This window comes from Syzygium oleosum, unplaced genomic scaffold (assembly GCF_021117445.2).
Source record: "Syzygium oleosum isolate NSW1041296 unplaced genomic scaffold, Sole_v2.1 Sole_v2.12, whole genome shotgun sequence".
Lineage (NCBI taxonomy): Eukaryota > Viridiplantae > Streptophyta > Magnoliopsida > Myrtales > Myrtaceae > Syzygium > Syzygium oleosum.
The window spans coordinates 922,067-943,586 of NW_026607496.1; the positions used below are offsets into that span (position 1 = coordinate 922,067).

The 21,520-nt window shown below is 41.5% G+C and overlaps 3 protein-coding genes and 2 non-coding genes across 6 annotated transcripts; 2 read left to right on the forward strand and 3 right to left on the reverse strand.

Moving 5' to 3' along the window:
- Positions 1-547: 547 nt before the first annotated feature.
- LOC130139583 (small nucleolar RNA snoR69Y) lies at positions 548-647 on the reverse strand. The gene has a single exon (XR_008817683.1). It is a non-coding gene; the product is annotated as a small nucleolar RNA snoR69Y (small nucleolar RNA).
- A 787-nt stretch (positions 648-1,434) lies between these two features.
- On the reverse strand, positions 1,435-1,536 carry LOC130139582 (small nucleolar RNA snoR69Y). The gene has a single exon (XR_008817682.1). It is a non-coding gene; the product is annotated as a small nucleolar RNA snoR69Y (small nucleolar RNA).
- Positions 1,537-4,527: 2,991 nt separating this feature from the next.
- LOC130139564 (NAC domain-containing protein 71-like) lies at positions 4,528-5,894 on the forward strand. The gene is made up of 3 exons (XM_056316781.1): positions 4,528-5,065; positions 5,185-5,409; positions 5,645-5,894. Exons 1-3 carry the CDS (start codon positions 4,598-4,600, stop codon positions 5,876-5,878), a joined length of 927 nt encoding a protein of 308 aa, XP_056172756.1. The 5' UTR covers positions 4,528-4,597; the 3' UTR covers positions 5,879-5,894.
- A 1,165-nt stretch (positions 5,895-7,059) lies between these two features.
- LOC115677217 (NAC domain-containing protein 14-like) lies at positions 7,060-11,495 on the forward strand. Of its 2 annotated transcripts, XM_056316613.1 has the most exons (6): positions 7,060-7,304; positions 7,828-9,391; positions 9,496-9,679; positions 9,821-10,104; positions 10,658-10,933; positions 11,025-11,495. In XM_056316613.1, exons 2-6 carry the CDS (start codon positions 9,377-9,379, stop codon positions 11,229-11,231), a joined length of 966 nt encoding a protein of 321 aa, XP_056172588.1. In that variant the 5' UTR covers positions 7,060-7,304; positions 7,828-9,376; the 3' UTR covers positions 11,232-11,495. The 2 variants fall into 2 exon arrangements, with proteins under 2 accessions (XP_056172588.1, XP_056172587.1); XM_056316612.1 differs by having other exon boundaries at positions 7,060-9,391.
- A 2,017-nt stretch (positions 11,496-13,512) lies between these two features.
- Positions 13,513-15,861, reverse strand: LOC115677218 (ubiquitin-conjugating enzyme E2 32). The gene is made up of 5 exons (XM_030600342.2): positions 15,607-15,861; positions 14,956-15,087; positions 14,751-14,835; positions 14,125-14,288; positions 13,513-14,050 (listed from the first exon to the last, which is right to left on the reverse strand). Exons 1-5 carry the CDS (start codon positions 15,715-15,717, stop codon positions 13,682-13,684), a joined length of 861 nt encoding a protein of 286 aa, XP_030456202.2. The 5' UTR covers positions 15,718-15,861; the 3' UTR covers positions 13,513-13,681.
- Between the last annotated feature and the right edge of the window lie 5,659 nt (positions 15,862-21,520).

Below are 21,520 nucleotides of genomic sequence, written 5' to 3' on the forward strand. Positions count from 1 at the left end.
ATCATGGTCAGAGAAGACAGATCAACCCATCAAAATCAGCTGCCACCACCGGCCATTGCCTCTGGCTACTGTCATATGCAACAACTAAATCGATTTTCATAAAAAGAAACTTCCAACAATGACAACAGAGACGGCATTAGGCTTCTCAACTTGGCCACACCTACTACACTCGCAGAGAGAAGAGCGCGTAGGAGCTCCCTTCGGTCCAAGCAGAGAGCAGAATTTTTTTCTCTGTCTTCTGGCCACAAACGCAGGACAACTCTTTGAAATAGCCCTTCTTCACTGAGCCTCAAAGCATGAATTTCAGTATCAAGAAGAGCCATTCGAACAGACAGAAATTCTCTTCCCTCAGAGCAAGTGGAAACCAACTTCTTCACTCGCATAAGATCAGGTACACTGGGTATATAACCACGCAGTCTCCTGACGTGTTCATAAACACAGACATGAAACAACGAAATCGAAATCAGACGAAAACCCAGAAAACTTTTCGTACTAACAAAGGAAACAATCTATCATGGCAATCGGTTTGCGAACAAAAATGGGTGACTTTTACGGCTCAGATAAACGTTGGAAACAAGGATTCAACTCCCCGACCTGTGACAGGTCTCGTAGAGCTGGGATAAGAACATTTGTCATCACTGCCAAAATCACCCAACAAGCGACAACGACGATAATTATTCAAAGCAAACAACGCTAGATAGAGGCACTGGCAGGAAAAGAGAGAGGATGCCAGGAAGACGTAGAAGGAAACCACGACTTCATCGAAGCGAAACGAAGTGAAGAGAAGAGACCCTAATATGCTATGGCTTCAGGTAAGTAGTGGGTGGTAACCAAGAAGGGGGAACATTGCAGCTTCTGTAACACCCCCATCAACAACGTCGCCGATAACCAAGAAGCAGTTGATGCTCAACCCAAGGTGAGAGACACGCATTGTATTGTGTAGAACTTATTTAGTATGGGGTTTAGTCCCAAGACCAACAGACCATATCAAGGTGACAGAGAATCATTGGTTTTCTATTCTAAATGGAAACAGGGCAAGTCCCATGCAAGCAGAAATCAAGAAATCTGAAAGCAGAATATGCTTTTCTTCTGGCCACAAGCACAGAACAACTCTTTTAAATAGGCCTTCTTCACTGAGCCTCAAAGGGTGAATTTCAGCATTAAGAAGAGCCATTCAAACAGACAGAAATCATTCGATTCAATTCACTTCCCTCAGAGCAAGTGGAAACAACTTTACACTCACATAAGATCAGGCACATTAGCATGGTTCAATCGTAATCACCATTGGGAATATAACCATGCCGTCTCCTGACGTATTCATCAACAAAGACATGAAACAACGAAATCAAAATCAGAACAAAACCCAGAAAACTTTCCGTATTAACAAAGGAAACCATCCATCGTCGCAATCGGTTTGTGAAGAAAAATGGGTGGACTTTCACGGCTCAGATAAACGTTGGAAACAAGAATTCAACTCCCCGACCCGTGACAGGTCTCGTAGAGCTGGGATTAACATTTATCATCACTGCTAAAAATCACCCAACAAATGACAACGACGATAATTATTCAGAGCAAACAACGCGAGATAGAGGAACTAGCAGGAACACAGAGAGGATGCCAAGAAGACGGCGGAGAAGAAGGAAGCCACGACTTCGTCGACGAAGCGAAGGGAAGAGACCCTTATATGCAATGGCTTCGGGCGGGCGGTGGGTGTGGTCGTGTGGGCTTTGGAATACTAGGTTAAATTATGGGCCGCTTTAGTGCACTATTTATGGCCTATTCTTTGGGCTTGAGTGAGGGCTTCCATGCCCTCGCCGGCCAAAGGAGGGATTGTGAGCCCCGGCCGGATTTGGCGAGGCTAGACTAGAGTGTGGCAGCCCTTCCCGCCCACAACGAGCGCGGACGAGGGCCGCAACTCTCTCGTTGTGGCCCGTGAGGGGTCACGGCCCCTCGCCGGCCTTAGCGAGGGGTTGCCGTACTCCTTGCGTCACCAGATCTGGTGAGGGCTCACGAGCACTCCTTGTGGCCAACGACGACATGCGAGCCCTCACTCAAGCCCTCACCGGCCACAGCGAGGGCAGCGACCCTTGCCCCTGACAGGCAAGGACTTCGTGGCCCTCTCCCAGGGGCCGGCGAGGGTCGTCAACCCTTTGAACCAAAAAAGAAACAAAAAAAAAGTATTACAAAATTAATAAAATTTGGAAATATATTAAAATATTATTAAATATTGTCTGCGACAGTGCTGACTGTGCCACTTTCATGTTAACGAATTCCGGCCAAAATTGGTTTGATGAACTCAGTTAGCAAAACATGAAAAGGATTAATATTCAATTAGCAAAATTAAAAAGTTGAGGATTAAATTGACAAAAAAAGTATAATAATTTTATGAATTATTGGATAATTTGCCCTATGATGTGGCTTAATTATGAAAAGTTCTACCCAATTTTTTTTATTGCTTATTTATATACTAAAAACTCATAGTCAAATTGTTAGCCAAAAGGAGTGAATGATGAAACATGCGGGGGAAAGAAAAACTGAAAGTGCCATCGCCATGTAGGTCCAGGAGAAAAAGTGCAACCCTTTGGGAACAAGGGTTGAACTTCAACAAGAAGGCCCAAAAGATTTTTATTTTTTTTTCTATTTCACATGGGCCACAACAAGGGCGTCACAGCCCTCGCCCACCCTCGTTATGGCTGGCGAGGGCCGCCACGCCCTCGCCTCGCCAGATCTGGCGAGGGCTCACGAGCCCTCCCTATGGCTAGTGAGGACATGCAAGCTCTCACTCAAGCCCTTGGAGACCACAACGAGGGCCACAACCCTCGCCCCTGGCAAGCGAGGGCTTCGTGGCCCTCACTCATGGGCCGGTGGGGGTCGTCGATCCTTTGAACCAAAAAAGAAACAAAAAGAAAAGTATAAAAAATTAATAAAAATTCAAAATATATTAAAATATTATTAAAAATTATTCACGACAGCACTGGCCGTACCACTTCCACGTTAGCGATTTCCGATCAAAATTGGCTAGATTGACTCAATTGACAAAACTTGAAAAGGTTTAGGATTTAATTGGCAAAATTAAAAATTTAGGATTGAATTGGCAAAAAGTGTAATAAGTTTATGAATTTTTGGATGATTTTTCGTATGATGTGGCTTAACCATGAAAAGTTCTACCCTATTTTTTTGTTGCTTATTTTTACATTAGAAATTCATAGACAAATTGTTAGCCAAAAGGAGTGAATGATGAAACATGTGGAGGAAAGAAAAACTGACAGTGCCATCGCCATGTAGGTCCAGGTGAAAAAGTGCAACCCTTTGGGAACAAGGGTTGAACTTCAACAAGAAGGCCCAAACGATTTTTCTTTTTTCTATTTCACATGAGGACACTAATGGAGGTCTATTCTCAATCATAAAAGTGTGCAACATTGTTTTTTTTTTTTTTTTTTTTTTTTTTTTTTTTTTTTGGTAACCCAGGGAACCCCCGCACGGCCGACAGCCATGGAAGAAACCCCAGGGCGACACGTCTTAGCCACCACACACGTGCCACCGGTTAAGTCACCTGCGGCGCCGGGATTCGAACACTCAACCTTTTGCGAGAGGAAGAGTGCGCGCTCCAGCAGCGCCACCCAGGCGGGTGGTTCAACATTGTTTTTCCCCAACAAAATTAAAAAAGAAGATAGTTGGTCCTGCTGAAGCTCAGACAATAGGCTGAAATTCTTTGTTTGATGCACATGAAATTCCAGAAACTTCTATTTATTATACTTTAAATCAAGTATATGTATGCATGCATGTTAGGATGTCTGAACTTATTGGATTAATCCCCAACTCTAAAAAGGTTCATAAAATTTGTGATTTTGTAGCATTGAATATTGATACCGATTTCGATTCTCTCTAAATCATGATAGACAAATCACCAAATCTCACATTAAAATTTTCGTTCTCCCTCGTATAAACATACTATTTACATGAAAAGGGAAAACGGGATCGGTTTTTTTTTGCCTGAAAAGAAAATTTGAGTAAAGTTGGGGTTTATTAGGAAAATCGTCCAGATTTGAGAGTTTTTATGCATAAGAACCACTGATCACATGAGAAATTCGGGCATATTCGATCACCATAACAAAACTTTTTCTGCCGGTATCTTGAGATCGATGATGCTTATCTAGTAGAAAATGCTGCGCTAGTGGTGAAGACTTGATGCAATATATAAATCCCTAGCTTTTGGTTTATTCGTTTTGAAAAATAGATTCATGCATGCATAGAGGGGGACTCATTAGATTTTTGGCATGTCATCTGAATGTTCTGGATCATCCATGGGGTTCAGCAGTCAACTTCTTAGAGGAAGCTAAAATGTATTCCGGCATAGGATGAGGGGTCCAGTGAACACTGAAGAGTGTGGTTTTGCACTTCTCAAGCAAGCGAAGCGAGACAACTCAGTTGGGAAGGGAGGGGAAGTATGTCATTCACTGAGTCCATGCACGGGTCCGCACTATAAATTCCGCACACTTGGCCAATGTTAGTCCTGCCTCACTTCAAACCCACCCACAAAATCTCAGTCCTTTTGTCTTGTTCTTCCTCTCTCTGCTTGCACAAGTTTGTCATCCAAATGGAAAACACAATCTCTGAAGTAATGAGATCACTCCCTCCAGGATTCAGATTCCATGCCACTGATGAGGAGCTACTGATTCAATACTTGAAGCCCAAAATACTGGGACAACAAGGCGAACACTACTATGATGTAATACCGGAGATCGATGTATGCGAATTCGAACCTTGGCAATTGCCCGCCATGTTCCGTCACATGTTCAACAGTAAGGAGCTGTTTTTCTTTTGTCATTTGAAGCGCAAGTACTTTAACAGCAAGCGCTCCGACCGCACAACCAAAGCCGGTTACTGGAAAGTAACCGGCAAGGAACGCGCCATCATGAGCGAGGACACCAATGCGCCGATAGGAATCAAGAAGACACTGGTGTTCTACGAGGGCCGTGTGCCTAAAGGCAAACGGACCAACTGGGTGTCTCACGAGTACCACCTAAATCCTGAGTGTTTGGGCCATAATCACAACGCAGATGAGGTAACGTTTAGGTTCTCATTCATTTGCAGAACGCAATTGGTTATAAATAACATTTGAGACACGCTCTGTAGTTACGGGCTGTTTCTCTGTTACTAATGTTGTTCATGATATACATGCAGCTGCTGCCTTACGTGGCATGTCGGATCAAGAACAAAAAAGAGAAGAAGCTGATAATGGCTTACGCTCCGACAGTCAGCCCCGAAGGCTGTTCGAGCAGCCCTCACGCATACACTAGCAATGTATCAGGGACCCCTGTGAATCAAGAAGGGGACCATTCCAGCTTCTGTAACACCCCCGACAACGAAGTTGCTGATAACCAAGAATCAGTTGATGCTCAACCCGAGGTGAGAGATGCGCATTTTATTTTGTAGAACTTATATAGCATGGGGTTTAGTCCCAAGACCAATAGACCATATCAAAGTCACAGAGACTCATTGGTTTTCTATTCCAAAATACTAATGACTGCATAATCACAATAGCAACATCTTTGGGACTATTTTCATTTCAAACTTCAGGATTGTTTCTGTAAAGGTACTTAAGATGGGTTGTTTTATATGATCTACATTGTTTTGAATGCAGATGTCAGTGGAAGAGTTAATGGAGTCGCTCCCTCCATTGCAGCCTCTGGATGACACTTTATTAGACTACAACGACACTCTAACCTATCAGCCACACGCAGAAGCAGAGGATGGATCATCGTCCTTATTTGATTTCTCATATAACAACTACGGCGATGAGCTTGACTATGGCTACATGCCATCTCCGTGCAGCAATTTCGCAAACTATTCCAGTTTCGACTGGGGCAATGTCTGAGCACTTCCCTACTACAGCGTGCGACAACAGTTGATCATATTTTGCAAGGAGTGTGTGTATGTGTTTTTCTACTTCTGATGTAGTTAGTATTGTTGAGTGTGGCTTCTGGAGTGAAGTGAAACATATGCAGTTTCGTTCTTTCTGGGTGTCTCAGTTTGCACCAGTGGCCATTGCTACCCAAAAGATCACATTTTGGTCCGTTTTGAAGGAATTTTTTTTTTAATTTACTGTAACTGATAATTACTAAAAACTGTTATGAGTTCACTTCTCTACGACAACAATGTAACAATTTGTATAAGTATTTTCTTGGATAGAGAGTTTTGAAAGAAAGGAAAACAAGAATCTGAGTTATTTGTGCAGGACTCACCACATAAATTTACTTAAATATGCAGCACATTTTTATTAATATTGTGATGAATGGCAATAATTATGATGAACACAATCACAGGAATTATAGTGAAGGGAGGAGAACATTAATCGTTTTGAATCGACGAAAAAAATGTCATCTTGATTAATACTGTGCACGAAATTCGTAGCTTTTTTCATATGATTTTCATTTAGCAATAAACATGGAATCCATAGATTAGTCCAATTAAACCACTAACTTAGAGGACAATTCAAGGTTGTGCGTTGGTTCCACCGCGCATTAACATAAAAGTAAAGAAAATTCATAACAAAACGAAAATTCACTGTAAGAATTTGTCTTTGGTTTGCAATAAAAAAAATTACCAATTGGTAATGAGAATTAGCTTAATATTATAGCTTTAAAAGAAGTCGATATCGATCACCATAAGTTATGATATTGACAATTTACATTGATAAGATACTTACACGAAAGCAACTCTAAATTCCGAAGTTTGAAAATCCTTATCCATTTTTCATTTATTATGTAGTTATTCATGAATAATCTACGTCTTAAAATTTTCTATAATTGAATGCAATACGATTGGTAGATGTATGAGATTAAAATTAATATCGTACTAACATGATCATCGAGTTATCAGAGACAATATCAAATATTTTCAAATAGTTCAGGAAATAATTGAATAGATTAAATGGTCAGAGATGAAGTTACATATTGAACTAAAGATCATGAACCAAATTGAACAAATTAAAAATTTAGAAATAGTATTGCACTTGATTCAATGCGCGCGATCAGATACAAAAATTTCAATCTTTATTTTCTTGCATCTTTCCTACCAAAGAGTTAGAGAAGACAACGTTGCCCGTTCAAGATTCACTAACGATCCAATACGAACCCCTGAATCACTCGTCAATCGTGCTCGGCATTTCGTTTTCAAGATCCGGCGCCGGTTGGGTTGGATCTGAATCGAGATACCCAAGTAACGATTGACGAGTCCTTTCATGGGTCGGTGTTCTTCAAGATTCAAATCCATTCTTTCTTTGCCTCGGCCTCGGATTGCAGGTAACGAATTCGAGTTCCATCTTTCTCGTTCTTGGACTTGGGCAGCTTCCCATTTGCGTGGAGTGAGTTCTTCGGATCCCTGCTGTTCTTGGAGGGTTTCTGTGTCGTGTTCTTGGGGCGGTACCCCCAAGGCTGAACTGGGTCTGTCTTACACATTGCTATGAATTCCGAAAATCTAAACCAGACTGCAAATTTTACCTGGAAGAAGTTGAAACTTGAGGTGGGGGATAGCCACAAATGATCTGCGGTTCTTATACAGCAACTCCGTTCGATGCAACCGTTGCTGGGTAGCTCTTGATGACTGAAATTTTTTTCCTTTTCCAAATGGTTTCGATATGGAGCACGATCCCGGTGTAGGTTGTGATTGTCTCTTACTCTGCCCAGTCCGCCTTCCCTCCCCCTCTTACATATTTGGGAGGCGGTTGACACAATTCTTGTTGCTTAATATCTTTCCTGGAAAATTGACAAGCTCTGAATTCTTTACCATCAGAGATTCATGCTTGCTCCTATCATGAATCTGCAGGTGCATTGCCTTGTCTGTGTTGCATAAAGTAAACATTGAAACGAAAGGGGAAAAAGATTGGATGCGCGATGTATTGATTTACCATGAAGGCCATTCAGGCATTTGTCTGCATTTTGATGCAGTTGAAAATCATATAATTGGAAAAGATGCAACTTCAAGAGTAGGAAGAATCGTGACAGGCGTGAGACTTTATAGTTTTAGCTCGCATTTGATGTTTTTTTGCCCTGAGTGCAGAATTCGTTTGGACTAATGAGGGAATCACTTCCCCAAGTGCTGCAACTGGCCAGCCTTTGTAATTTACCTCGGAAGATGGCTTACTGGGAAATGGTTAGCATGACAATAATGTTGGTAATGAATATATTTCATCACATAGCAACACTTTTCTAAACACCCAAACCGTTGGAAGTTTGAACTGAAGCTGATTGGTTTAAATGGTGCTTATGTGTTGATTTGTAGGAGCGCTCCATCAAGGTCATATATATCTTCATCATGAAACTAAGTGTGCTCCTTTTTTGTTTGGTCGGGAGCACACTTAGTTTCGGGATTAAGATATATATGACCTTGACGTAGTGCTCCTATTATGCAGTTAAATATTCGAAAGAATAAGAACTGAGCATAAATAACTAGCACTTTTGATTACTTCAGTCCTCCTAAAAATTTTACTAGAACTCCTAATAGATAAATACCATCGCCAATGGAAGTTTAACAGGAAGTAATGCAAGAGGGAGCTGAAGACCTTGCTTTTAGCTATGGACCTTGAGGGAATGACTTTTGACTAGTTAGTGTGATGGTAGGGTCGGAAGAAGAAGTAAACTTTTCAAAGAAGTTTTGAAACTTGGAGAACAAGTCTGAAATTTTCGGTGAGAACAGTTTTTTTCTCCTTTCTTTACCATTTTAGTGGCAATTCTTTATGTCTTTACTATAACTTTTTGTTTGTATGCAAATGCTTTTCTGATGGACTTTTCATTTGTTTGTTTTTTTCCTGAGCCATGGACATTTTATTTGTTAATATGAGTCAAAACAAGTGGGAAAAAATTAAGATGTTTCTTTTCCCTCCTTCCCTTTACCACCTCAGTCCTTGTTGATTTTGAGGGGACATAACAATCATGAAGAATCTCACATCGAGATTGCTTTGGATGATTGACTACATGGTTTGGAAAATTGAAAAATAGAAGTGTCTTTTGTAGATTATTCAGAATTCACCATTTATTAATGGGATACTCCTATGTATTTGTATGGGGTCTTTCTATAGTCCTCCAACCATGACTGATTTTGCTTGGGAAGTTAGTACCTCGATAATCGAAGTTACTAACGCTAGTTATTGCACAAAATGAGGAAATTGCCATGATATTGAGAAGGTTATTATCATGGATTACTGTTTTGTATCATTTTGCACGGCACTATAGACATACCCATTGGTATGACTCAAGAGGAAAAAGCAGCTATCCATTGATATGCACAGTCACAGGACAGAGGTTAAGATGTGGGATCCACCAAACAGTCAAACAACTTCCTAGCCAAGCTCACAGCATCTCTATTATAAATAAGAATGGATAGAACTCCGGTATGAAGCAATCCAAAGCAAGCCAAAGCAAGTCGGTATTGCTCTCTTCAAATTTCCTTCTCTTTCCCTTGTAGTTAGTATTTTTGTTCTTTTTTTTCTTTGAGATGGAAAGTGTAGAAATTTCATTAGTCAATATGCCGGTGGGATTCCGATTCAGACCAACAGATGAGGAACTCGTCAATCAATACTTGAAGTTGAAGAAACTTGGCAACAAAACGGTTGAACAGATAATACCCGAGGTTGATGTCCATCAATTGCCACCTTGGGATTTACCTGGCAAGATAAATGGTAAGACACAATCAAAACTGTCCTGTTCATCCTTAAAAAATGTGATGAGTTTGTGGTTGGTCCATGCTATTTCCTTTTGGGATTCTGTGTCTGTCGGTTTGCATCTGTAGTTTGAAGATTTTTTGCTGCGGAGATATGCAGAATTATCAAGGATAAAGTCAGATGGTGATGAATGGTTCTTCTTCTGCCGTCTGCAAAATAAGTACCCTCAAAGTAAACGGGCGAGAAGGACAAATGATTATGGCTCTTGGAAGCCAACTGGCAAAACTCACAAAATCAGGACACAAGACAAAAAGATTATATTAGGCTTGAAGAAAATTTTGGTTTTCAAAATACGTCAAAGTCCCAAAAATGCCCATACCAAATGGGTACTGCATGAATACTACTTAAATGCTGATGTTACAGACAACGTCCTCAATGACCAGGTACGCAATCTTCTTGCTTTTCCTTCCTCTTGCAGTGAACTTCAGCGCAAACCATATTGAACCATTTAAGGATACATATGTATGATTCAGGTCGGTAAATGAATGTTGTCCATTCCAGGAGCTTTCATTTAAGAGGTCTTCTGATTTCATTTTCTTCTTCGACTTAGTTTTCTGGAGTTGAGACTGAGCAGCTCTTAGTTGCTCTGACTTTTGCCTTGTTCCCCTGAAATGAAATAGCTCTTATTAAACTTCTATTGATTTGTTTTCAACTAAGACAATTTTACCAAGTAAAATCTCTGGACTCTTTTTTCCCTCCGCTATAGCTATCAGTAGCCCCATTCACTCTATTTTTAAGCTGAGCAAGGAGTCTTTTTTTTTAAAAGGAGTCTTATGAGTTGCATGTGGAGTGTTACCAAAGTTGTTATTTTGAATGATAGTTGATTCTTTGAGGTCGGTCTTACTTTTCTTTTCGGATTAAATCACAAAGTACTTTCAGAGATCAGTGATTAGACTTGAATAAATTGTTGCCTTGTCTTTTGTCTTTCTATATTAGAGTGACTTCGTTCTTTACCGCTTGAAGAAAAACCCTGATAAGACGGGTAAGAAAAATTCAAAGACTCAGAAGACCAACACAGGTATCTCTATTATGCCTCAAGAAGGCAGCAGAAGTAGCCCTAACACGCTTGATGAAGTCAACAACACAAGTATCTCTATTATGCCTCAAGAAGGCAGCAGAAGTAGCTGTAACACCCCTGATGAAGTCAACAACACAAGTTGCTCCAATGCATTAGCAACTGCCAAAAGCATCGTATCCGAAGAGATTCCGAAGGTCAGAAGAAGCATCAAAATGGTGCCTGTTAAAGATCATTATAGGATGTTTAGCAAACTAATGTTTCTTCTTGTTTTTGTTTCGACAATAGGAATCTTTAAAAGAAAATTTACAGCAACCACCGACGCCAATTCTCTCACCAGAATGCAACTCATCACAATGTGATTTCTCTGCAACTCCACTGCCACCCACAGCAACTGGAGAGCAATTTACTCATGATTCGGTGTATCAGGATTTGGAGTCTTATTTTGCTGAAACTGAAGAACTCCAAGAGTTATTGGATATGTTAAACTCGTAAGCTGGTTCTAGTATAAACACTCTTCTGAAGAAAGCATTATATAAACTTTTTGTGGCTGGGTAATTTGTGTACATCCACTGGCCTGGAAGCTCACTCTTTTTTTTTTTGGTCGAAGGAAGCACACTCTTTAAGTGCTGATAGAGTATGCCCATGTTGTGTCGCAGGAAAAGATTTTCCTTGTGGAAAACAATGTACATGGATCAAATGCATTCGTTGATCCATGTACATTATTTGCTTAATGAGTTTTTATTCCAAGCTGCTTAATATGAGTTATCTGTTATGGCAGTAGGTGAAATTTTTAACAAGAAATTCACCAGAAATGTAGAAACAGTTACGTGGATTCGTCCCAGCTAGTTGTTTCGCACTCACACGCTGTTCGTATAAATGAGGTATATTGATTTGGCATTGAATTCATGCCCATTCAATTGACCCTTGTTTCGATGGAATTGGATTCGTCCCTTTTAATTGTTTCGCGCTCTAGCGTTGTTTGCGTGCGATACAAAAATAATAAGATGGAAAAGGAAAACTGAAGTGGCATGACCACCCAATTATGAAATATCATCAGTTGCAAGAACAGTCTTGGATCTGAAGACTGAAAGATAACTTCGTGTGGTCCAAGCACAAGAAGTACAAAATAACCAGAATTAGTAGTTACAATGAATCTCCTGTAAACAAACAACTACAAAAAATGGAAATTCAATTCTGGCGAATCGAACGCTTGCACGCAGACCAAGTTGTCAGTCTCAGCTATCTAGTCAATTTTTTCCTCAAAAAGTTCTCTTCTGAAGCAAGGGAAGGACTGCATATAGACATTGATCAGCCAAAGTCAAGTCGATGCTTTTGCTATAGCACCAAAAAAACACCATCTATAAAGCTCAAATTAGTGTTTCAAGGGTCACTTTGCTTCGGATTCATCTACTGAAGAAACTGAAAATTTAGTTTGAGAATGAAGTTGTCAAGACTTAGGAATGTCCTCCTTCATTCCCGTTCAAATGTTGTATGAACAAATGCGTGACTTTCTGCCTGTAGGATGCAGGCTTCACCCCCACCTACGGGGAACTTGTCAATCATTACTTGACTCTACAAATTCTCAGATTTAAAGATAATCAATGCATTATTCCAGAGACCCCTTTTGTGTGCAGTTTTTATCCCTAGTATCTACCCCTCCTATCCAGAGGTAAAATGTGACATTCTCTTTGAGTTACTCTGTAATTTATGGGTGATAAGAAGTCGGTGTTCTTTGCATGGTCTGTTTTGTAAGACAAACTATGTTTGAAGGTCAAGGTTGGCATTTGTTTCCGGCTTTGAAATGGCTTGTGTACTATTGTCTATTGTGACGGGAAAAAGAAATGATCACGGAAGAGTTCAGCAATATGTCCGTAGAATTTGGTTTCGGCGAGGTCAATGGCGGTGATCACATCCCCAAAATTTTGTTAGATTTTGCCTCAGCTATGTGAGAAGACCTGTTTATGCCTGTGAGAGCTAGACGGATTTTGTCAACGAGTACCATCGAAGCACTTGTTAAACATACTTAATGAAGACATGTTCCAAAAAAGCATTGATAGTGCATATTATAAAATCAATCATCGCAATCAAAGTTGTAATATTTCTTCATTTGGTCGCTTAGCAAGTATCCCAGGGACACTTTTTAGATAAGAGTGCTTTAGGTAAAAGAACATGTTGATGTTTTTATACGATAAACTTTTCGACTAAACTAAAATGGAGCATTACAAATTTCGTAGAGTTCTGGTATTTGCATGCAGTCTTGAGCCAATGCCTATGCTTATTCTTGATCTTTCAAAATCATCATCAGCAGAAAACAAGTTAATACCGCTCTAGGTTGGCAATCCATATAATGACCACTATCGACACATTTCGTCCAAATAGAATCTGTTAAAGGTCATCTTACAAGAACACTTTCTGTTGAAACTGACAATCTAATTTGAGAAGAAAACTAACTGGCCCGAACCCGTTAACAAATACACCGTTCTTTCCCTGTCGTAACACGAACTGCAGCAAAATCGGCTCTGCCGACGCTCAAGTAGCCACTCGAATCAGCCAGGCAGCATCTTTGGCATCCTCTCCCCTCTGTGTTAGAAACTTCAATCCAAAAACTCGGATTAAGAAATTGGCCTAAACAAAAGGCTTAACTGAGAGAAACCGAACTCGCACAATTGCTTGTCATATCAAATCGAACAAGATTGACAGGAAGAAATAGCGGCGAAAAAGAAACTTGCACAATTGAATGAATACTTACAAGCCAGGAAACTACAAGATCACGTTGCAAAAATCTAGGCATTTTATGCATCCATTTATTAATTAAACCCCCTCGAGTGCAAGAAGTGAAATATATAATATATTACAAATAGTTCGATCATGGGGATTGACAAGCTCTTTCTTTGAACCAAGGTTTATGCATTGATGCAATTCCAGCATCAACACTCCTGTGTCTAGGATTCATCCATGAAAACGGCACCATGTCCAATAGACTTCATGATTTTTTTGAACAAGAGAACCATAATCGCTATGCTAAGTCCAACCGCAGCCCATGTGAACAAGCGATCATCAGCTGGTTTTTGAACCCTCGTTTGAAGCTGTTCACTTCTTGCGGGGCTATGCCTAGACGGCTCTGCCCTCTCCAAGACAGGATTTGGATTAGCAGGGGATTCTTGTGCTTCTTCAATGACCCTATCACCTGCATCGCGTGGAGGCTCTTCAGCGGAAGAATTTCCCTGGTCGCTCTGAGATTCAGCAGAATGGTCATCGGAAGGCTGAACTTGCGGAACAGGTGGTGCTTTGCTCAGCATATACTCATGAATCTGTTGAGAGAGTAAACTCAATAAGCATTTAGCTCCAAATTATCAAAAAGCACATGCGCAAGGAGGAATTATACCTCGTTAATCACTTGTTGACGCTCAGCGTTACCGAATCGGGGTGCTGCCTCACGAGATTTAATAGCCAAGGTACGTCTTTCTTCCTTCTTATAGTCTAGGGAGCCCAATGCACCATTAGGGTTGGTTGGCATGAACGCAATGAGTGCCACTAAAGCAGTGCGTACTGCCAAAACAAAGAAGAAATTAAGTATGGATTGGACTCTGAAGCTTCCAGTGATGAGCAAACTAAGAATCTAAAAACTGCCGGAGTAGACCTTATGTCAAGTAGAATTGTTTGACGTATTCTACGATTATCTAATCCTAGCACCGCTCAGGTTATGTTAAAAATGACAGGAAGCCAGAAAAACAATTTACGTGAACCGGGGAAGTCAATTGGGGATGTTGCAAACATTCCTTAAGAGAAAGCCAAACAACGCCATATACCAAGCACCTTCCTTACCCCATAAAAACATAATGAAAAGATGACAATTTCTACTCCATGCAACTGTAGAGTATTATTTAATGAATCTTTAATAGTTTAACAAGCAACCAAATATCCGACAAAAGAATGATACCCAAGCAATGCCTCCTGGTTTGAGATTCACAACTTTATACTAGCCTCATAACCCATGACAATAAAACATACCACTCCATGATGGCTGCCAGTGCTCAGGGTGATGATTGGATATGCTCAGGCATATCTTCGTTTGTGTCTCAAAGCGACCATTGGGCTGTAGCATAACAAAAACACATTTGAGCGTAAGCCACAGTACTGCCAAATAAAGGAACCAAACATGAAGTTGCCTGAGGGGTAACATAAAATGAGACAAGATATGGGAAGAAAACATTACCGTCAACAACATGAACGAAGGCGGCTTGAATGGATACTCCGCAGGTAGCTGGATGCGGCCATGGTAGATACCGCCTTCGAATTCACTATCGCGTGGTCCCCTGATAGCAAATTGCCACTCGAAGATGTTCTCCTGCAAGCAGAAGACATCCAGAAGATCAAGCAACCAGCCACCAAGCAATTGCATAGGAGAAAAACCAAAGGCAAGCCAACCACACGCCGATTATCACTTAAAACGAAGAATTGAGAAGCTCGGGAGCTAAGGAGTAAGGGAAATCAACACTACTTCAAAATCGACATCGAGTCACAACACCTAAACAGCAATTCAGCTAAAATTCCTCGACTCTCGCATGATAGATCAATCAGGCGGCGAGCAAATTCAACAACTTACGGAGGCCGTTCATCGAATGACAATTCAAAACAGAAATCTTCCGAAGCATAAATGAAATCGAAACAAAAACACCGTGTCGATATATCGCGCTCGCCGTATAAAAACCCAAAAAGCAATTCGAATCGGCGCCGGAACAACACGTTTTCGGCCCGATCTTCCTCCCTAACCCTAATTGACCCTCCGCATCCACGATGCGCGAACGCAGCGCGGTGAAATACAGGTATATGCAAGAAAGAGAGGCGGAATCGGGGGGGTAGAAACCTCGAGGGGGAGGCTCGTGAAGTCGTCGGAGGGGTTGGACTGCATCTCCTTGATCTCCTGGAGGATCCGCTTCACCGCCGGGTTCTTCAGGTTGTACTTGTCCTCCGCCATGGTGGCTCCGCCGCCGCCGCCGACGATCCCGATCGGATCCCTCCGCCGACCGACTCCCGGTGTCGATGTTGCTGCGGGTGAGGTGGTGATTTGAATTCGGGGAGGAATGAATGAATGATGACGACGATGGTGATCTTTTCGCGTTTCGCGTTTGGTTGGTTGGGGTGTGAGCTGGGATGGGAGGAGCTGCAGGAGGGGAGAGAGAGACGACCCCGTCGTCTTGACTCGACACGTCACGGGGTTGGCGCGCGGGGTGACGTGGCGCGACGTGATTGGACGAACGGGCGTTGCTCTACCCCCGCGGGGCCATGTTAGTGGGCACGGTTGACTGATATTGGAAAGGGTCGGTTGCCGGCAAAAAAATGGTAAATTGCAAATCGTAATATCGCAAAAAATCTCAAATTAATATATTTGTGATATATTTACTTAAAATTAATTTTTTAATCATCAAAAGCTCCAAATTGATACATCCGTGATAAATTTACCCAAAATTAATTTTTTGACAATCAAAAACCTCAAACTGATACATTTATGACAAATTTACCCTTCATTAATTTCAGTTAAATTAGATTAATGCGAAAAGAAAAATCACAAACTGGTACACCTGTGATAAATGGAGGGTAAAATCCAAAACTGGTATATCCGTCAACTACCATGTGTCATTTGACAAAGCAATTTAATAGTAAAATTTAACGGAAATTAACGCAAGGTAAAATTGTTATAGATGTACTAGTTTGGGATATTTGGTAGTCAAAAAATTAGTCTGGGGTAAAATTATCACAGATATATTAGTTTAAGATTTTTCGTGATATTAATCCAATCCACTTTGAACATGTTATTCTAACGTTTTCAAAGACTTTTACAGATGATGGGGCTTGGCTATGCTTGAATTGGGGCCTTCCTAACCAAGCTTTTTGGGCTGCTTCTTTTGTTGTCCAAGAGGGAGCTACATTAGCAAGAAAGCCCGGCTTAGGCTTGTTCATTATTAGGGCCGTGTTGAACCGGACCGAACTAGTCGGTTCTGGGTGGTTCTCGGGGGGAACCGATTCGGTTGTAGATTCTAAATTATTGGAACCGGCAACAATTGATCTGGTTCCCGATTCCTTGTGCTGAACTGGACCAGATCGAAACATCATTTTGCTCGTATCGCGAGTGTATAGAGAGAGAAAAGGAGAGAGAGAGAGAGGAGACAGGAGAGAGGGAGAGAGATGACGGCCATGGCTTTGGAGGTTGAGAAGATGAGCCCGAAATAGCTGAAGGGGTTAAGAAACAGACGGATCTAGAAGTCAACCTCCTCCAGGACAGTCTTGTTGACGTTGGCACCGGTTTTCTTCCTCTGTGGCTATGGAGATGGAGAAGATGAGCAAGATCCTCATCGACGAATCTAGAGATTAAAGGAGTAATTGGTCGGCGTCTTTTTGAGATGAGCCGATCACCCCTATTTCTTAGTAGGTTATTTGGCTGATAGAGAGATAGGGAGATGGACTAGACCTTGTTTCAACAGTTGAATCCAATAGGATCCATGTTGACCCACATAAGATTCGCAGGACGTAGCGATCTAGATGCAGTTTCATACATGTAACACACTCCCTGCATAGTTGCTCATCATCTGCACTGCGTTGGATTTTTTGTCTTGTGACTTGGAGCCTGCAGATAATCTCGTTATATATATAACTTACTTATGTTCTTCGCTAAGTTTCAGATTACGCTACGGTGAACTCTTGGCCTTATGTCCCCGGCCCAAATTTCAAATCTAACACCAGCCAATATCTCGTGTCAAACCTGTTGATCGATTTTCAACTAGCGATGTCTTTCTTCAGTATAATGAGGAATGTGCATTGCTCTATTCCTGATGTGAGATGAAGCCTCTGAATCAATGTCTGATAAATATGAACATGCATCGCTCGCATGAAAATAAACAAAGATGATGTACGAAGACTTCTTTTAAGGTACAATTCCCAGCCACAACAGAGGGGAGAAGACCATTTACATAAGAGTTTTTCTTAGTAAGTTTCTGTCATATGATCTAAGATTCTAAGTAGCATCACCAGAACAAAATCAAGCATTTTGTCTGGTCTTGCCTTGCCTTGAGAGAAAGACGGCCAAGGAAAGTGACCCTGCCCATTGGAGACAATCCAAGCATCGATCCCCACTTTCAGTCTTGGGCTAAACCGAAGTAACATTTGTCTTTACCAACCTCGAATCTACGTTGGTTTTGGGTGTCCTGTCGGGGCAATGTCCGAGGAAGCGAGGAAGAGAAGAAGATGAAAGCCCCGTAAGCAATTCTTTCGGCTCGCTCTCTCCAACACTCCAGACAATAGTAAGCGCCCCGCGAGCTGTCTGTCCTTTTCCTCTTGCTTTCTTCTCGAGTCCCTTTATTCTTTTAGAACCGGAAAAAAAAAGTGTAATAGTTTTACCATGTTTGTCTTGTTTTGTATGGTTTTATCCAACTTGGGAATGTTTTCTCAACTTAGAGAATTAATTCAGGTTGGCTTAGCAGCTAAGGATCAAATATATGTGTGGGACGTTAATTGACTCGATCCATTTGGACCACTAGTTGCCTGGATTTAGACTCGCTTCTGAGTTAAGCTCGGTACTTATTCCTCGTCGAGACTTTAATTAATATTGACTAGTTGTGACTCGAGAGGTGCTGAGAAAAAGCTAGATTTGAGGCGTGAAGATCATTGTTGTGGCTTCAGTTCGGCAAGGCTTGTTCTCAGGAAAATTCCTTATGGAATAGTTTAAGGAACATTAATCCAATTTCCGGCAGTAAAAGCTTGCAGGACAGGGATCAGTTAAGGTATTGCAATTCGGGTCGGCAGTTCAGTCCTTCGAGATGTTTTGTCTCTTCCTGATATTGGGATTCATGGCGCTCGGCTGATACACGAGGATTAGTTTTATGTTCGCAAGACACAAATGGTCGTCCGACAGAATATCTGCGTGAATAGTTTATTCTCGCATTTCCGGCTTGCAAATATCCTAAACTGGACTAGGAATGAACTCGAACTTTCGATTGAAACCCTTCATTTCTTTTTTTTAGTTTTTGCAAGTATGAAAATGAGATCGTTCCGACCTTACCAAAAAAAAAAAATGAGATCGTTCCGTTTATCTGTTTTATGGTCACCAATGTCACGAGAATGGTGTTCTGTCATTTATGTGTACCGTGTACAGCTTTGCTTGCTTCCTTTATGTCGCATCATCACGGCATGCAAGTCGACTATTGATCTCTTTCGTTCATGAACTTGAGGATGATCGTTCATGACCTTGAGTTTGGCCCTCAAATGTGTCACGATCTGAACTGCATAGTGCATGACCACACAAAATCTACTTCAAGTTTTGTCTTTCTGATTTAAAATTCAAAGTGGGTTTGTATATACATAACCGTACAATGAAGTTCAGACAGAGCCTGGTGAACCCTGTCTGGGTTGGTTTCAGAGCAGATTAGGATTTTACGAAGAACGTAGATTCCGGCTCTACGACTTTTGCTCAGTTAATGTCATTTATTTTATCATATGAAAACAACTCTTCAAAATATCACTCACACACAATTTCCAGACAAAAGTGGGTTTTAGGAGCAAAAACCATAATCTCGAGACTTGCAAAATATATAATTGTCATATGTGCATGTTAAGTATCTCATCTCGCTTGTCCATGGGCTTAATGAGTCATATGCTCCTTGTTGCTCCACCTATCACCTAAAACTCCTAAAATAATTTGCCGTGGTCTTACAAAATTTCATGGTGTAAAAACCATATCGTTAATATCTATCGCCGACAATGCATTTTGTCTCGTAATGTCAAAATACACGCTATTATAGTCGCAACTACTCAGACCCAAAAAAAAAAGTCACAACTACAAGTCCTCCTAACTGAGAATGTTCCCAGGTATTTTTCCTAAAATAAAGGACATCTCAATGGGAACCTTGAATTGAACCTCAGTACTCTTGTGCTTCTTGTTATGTAGGACTACACACCACTTGTATCGTGTATTTATTCAGCATCATAGCACGGTTACAATCTGGATAACTAATTGTGAGCAATGTTTGCAGTTTTAGATGGCAAGTTCAGCGTTTGATTCTGCAGAACACAGCTTTTACGGAGTCGAGGACAAGTTGAGTTCTTCGAACCGAAGCTACGGAAGCATTGAAGGAGAAAGAATGCAAATCATGTGCTCAGAAGCAGAAGATTGGGGAGAGTCCGGGGACATCAGCTCTTTTTCAGATTACGGATTTCATCGCAGTGTCATGATGACGCAGCAAGCTCCTTTTTCCGAGTATCAGCAGCGAGAGCAGCAACAACAATTGTTTTCAGATTATGGGCTCCTCGATAATCTGCGATACGATATTGCCTCTCCCCCTATCCAGACTAGTCTAGACGAGATCGCAAAGTTCAGCAGAATCTCTACCGAGCTGCAAGATATCATAGAGGCAAGGAAGGACAAGCCCTTGCAGTTTTCTTTAACTTCACTCGAGCTTCTGAGGAGCTGTAGGAGTGGGTTTAAACGAATGAGCGGGGATGGGGTACTCAATCAGAACACTGAGAACAAAAAGGCAGAGCTTTCCACTTCTGAAACCACTGTCCTCAGACCACACACTTAGGGTGCGCATGACAATCATTTTATGCCCAGAAACTATTTCTACTCAGAAATGATTCTTTTTATTCTCTTGCCGGAAATAATTTGAAAGCATTTGAAGACATTGTAGAATGTCCAAAATTTCTATTCCTGGGATAGAAAAGAACGTAAATACGTTTGGTAACTATACAAAATTTCTTTTTATTAATAATATTTTAAATTATTTAATATTTTTTTCTTTTTTTTTCCTTTCTACCCTTCCCTTCTTTGGCCATAACCGGTCGCCGGCGCCGGCCACCGGCCACAGGCCAGGGCGTCACGGCCCTCGCCGCCGCCCTGGACGCCTACCTCACCACCGGCCTTGCTCAAATCAAGCAAGGCCGAGCCTCGTTGTCGGTCGCGACGGCGAGGTCGGCTTCGCCGTGGGTCGCGACGACGAGGTCGGCTTCGCCGTGGGTCGCGACGACGAGGTCGACCTCACCGTGGGTCGCGACGGCGAGGCTCGGCCTCGCCCGATCTGGGCGAGGCCGACCTCGCCATGATCGACGGCGAGCCGCCTCGCCCAGGCGGCGAGGGTCCAGCCCTCACCCTCGACGGCGAGGGCCGTGACGCCCTCGTCGGCCCTGGGCTATGGCCAGTCGCCGGCGACCGGCCACAACCCAGGGAAGAACAACACAAAGAAGAAAAGAAAAAAAAGAAAAAGAACTCATTCTCAAAATTGTGCCGAGAAATAAGAAACAACTTTTTTTTACTTCTTATTTCTCTTCCAAAACTGTTTCTGGGTACAATTTTTTGCAAAAATGTGCCCGGCAACAAAAAGTTTACTAAACGCATTTCTGTTCCCAAACTATTTCTGGGAACAAAAGAACAGAAATTTTCACTGTTTGGCACGTTACCAAACGGGCCTTTACTGGATGATTTCGCTTTGATACCATATTATATCATACTTAAAATTAACTTATATGAGGTATTGTCCATTTTTACTCGTCTTATACCGAGTTTGTCATTTGGCATATAGGTGGGTATTTTTTCAAGAGGTCATCCATCATAGTAGTACTCCCACCTAATCACGCTTAACATTGGAATACTAATGATAAGCTTGTTGTTACGTCAAAAGGTGCATTCGTAAGTTAATTCCAGTTTTCATATATCCAAAAAATTTTTTCTCTGTTTGGTGTGCAATTCGGTTCAACTCTACCCCTTTCACTATCCTAAAAGTTTGCCACGAGTC

Excerpts from the sequence above, each read along its gene's own strand:
- LOC130139564 (XM_056316781.1), top strand. The coding sequence starts at position 4,598 with ATGGAAAACACAATCTCTGAAGTAATGAGATCACTCCCTCCAGGATTC. Across the intron at positions 5,066-5,184 it reads ATAATCACAACGCAGATGAG|CTGCTGCCTTACGTGGCATG; the intron begins GTAACGTTTAGG and ends ATATACATGCAG. Across the intron at positions 5,410-5,644 it reads CAGTTGATGCTCAACCCGAG|ATGTCAGTGGAAGAGTTAAT; the intron begins GTGAGAGATGCG and ends TTTTGAATGCAG.
- LOC115677217 (XM_056316612.1), top strand. Across the intron at positions 9,680-9,820 it reads TTTACCTGGCAAGATAAATG|AATTATCAAGGATAAAGTCA; the intron begins GTAAGACACAAT and ends GGAGATATGCAG. Across the intron at positions 10,105-10,657 it reads ACAACGTCCTCAATGACCAG|AGTGACTTCGTTCTTTACCG; the intron begins GTACGCAATCTT and ends TTTCTATATTAG.
- LOC115677218 (XM_030600342.2), bottom strand. The coding sequence starts at position 15,717 with ATGGCGGAGGACAAGTACAACCTGAAGAACCCGGCGGTGAAGCGGATC. Across the intron at positions 14,836-14,955 it reads CTTCGTTCATGTTGTTGACG|CCCAATGGTCGCTTTGAGAC; the intron begins GTAATGTTTTCT and ends GTTATGCTACAG. Across the intron at positions 14,289-14,750 it reads CTGGCAGCCATCATGGAGTG|TACGCACTGCTTTAGTGGCA; the intron begins GTATGTTTTATT and ends TTGTTTTGGCAG.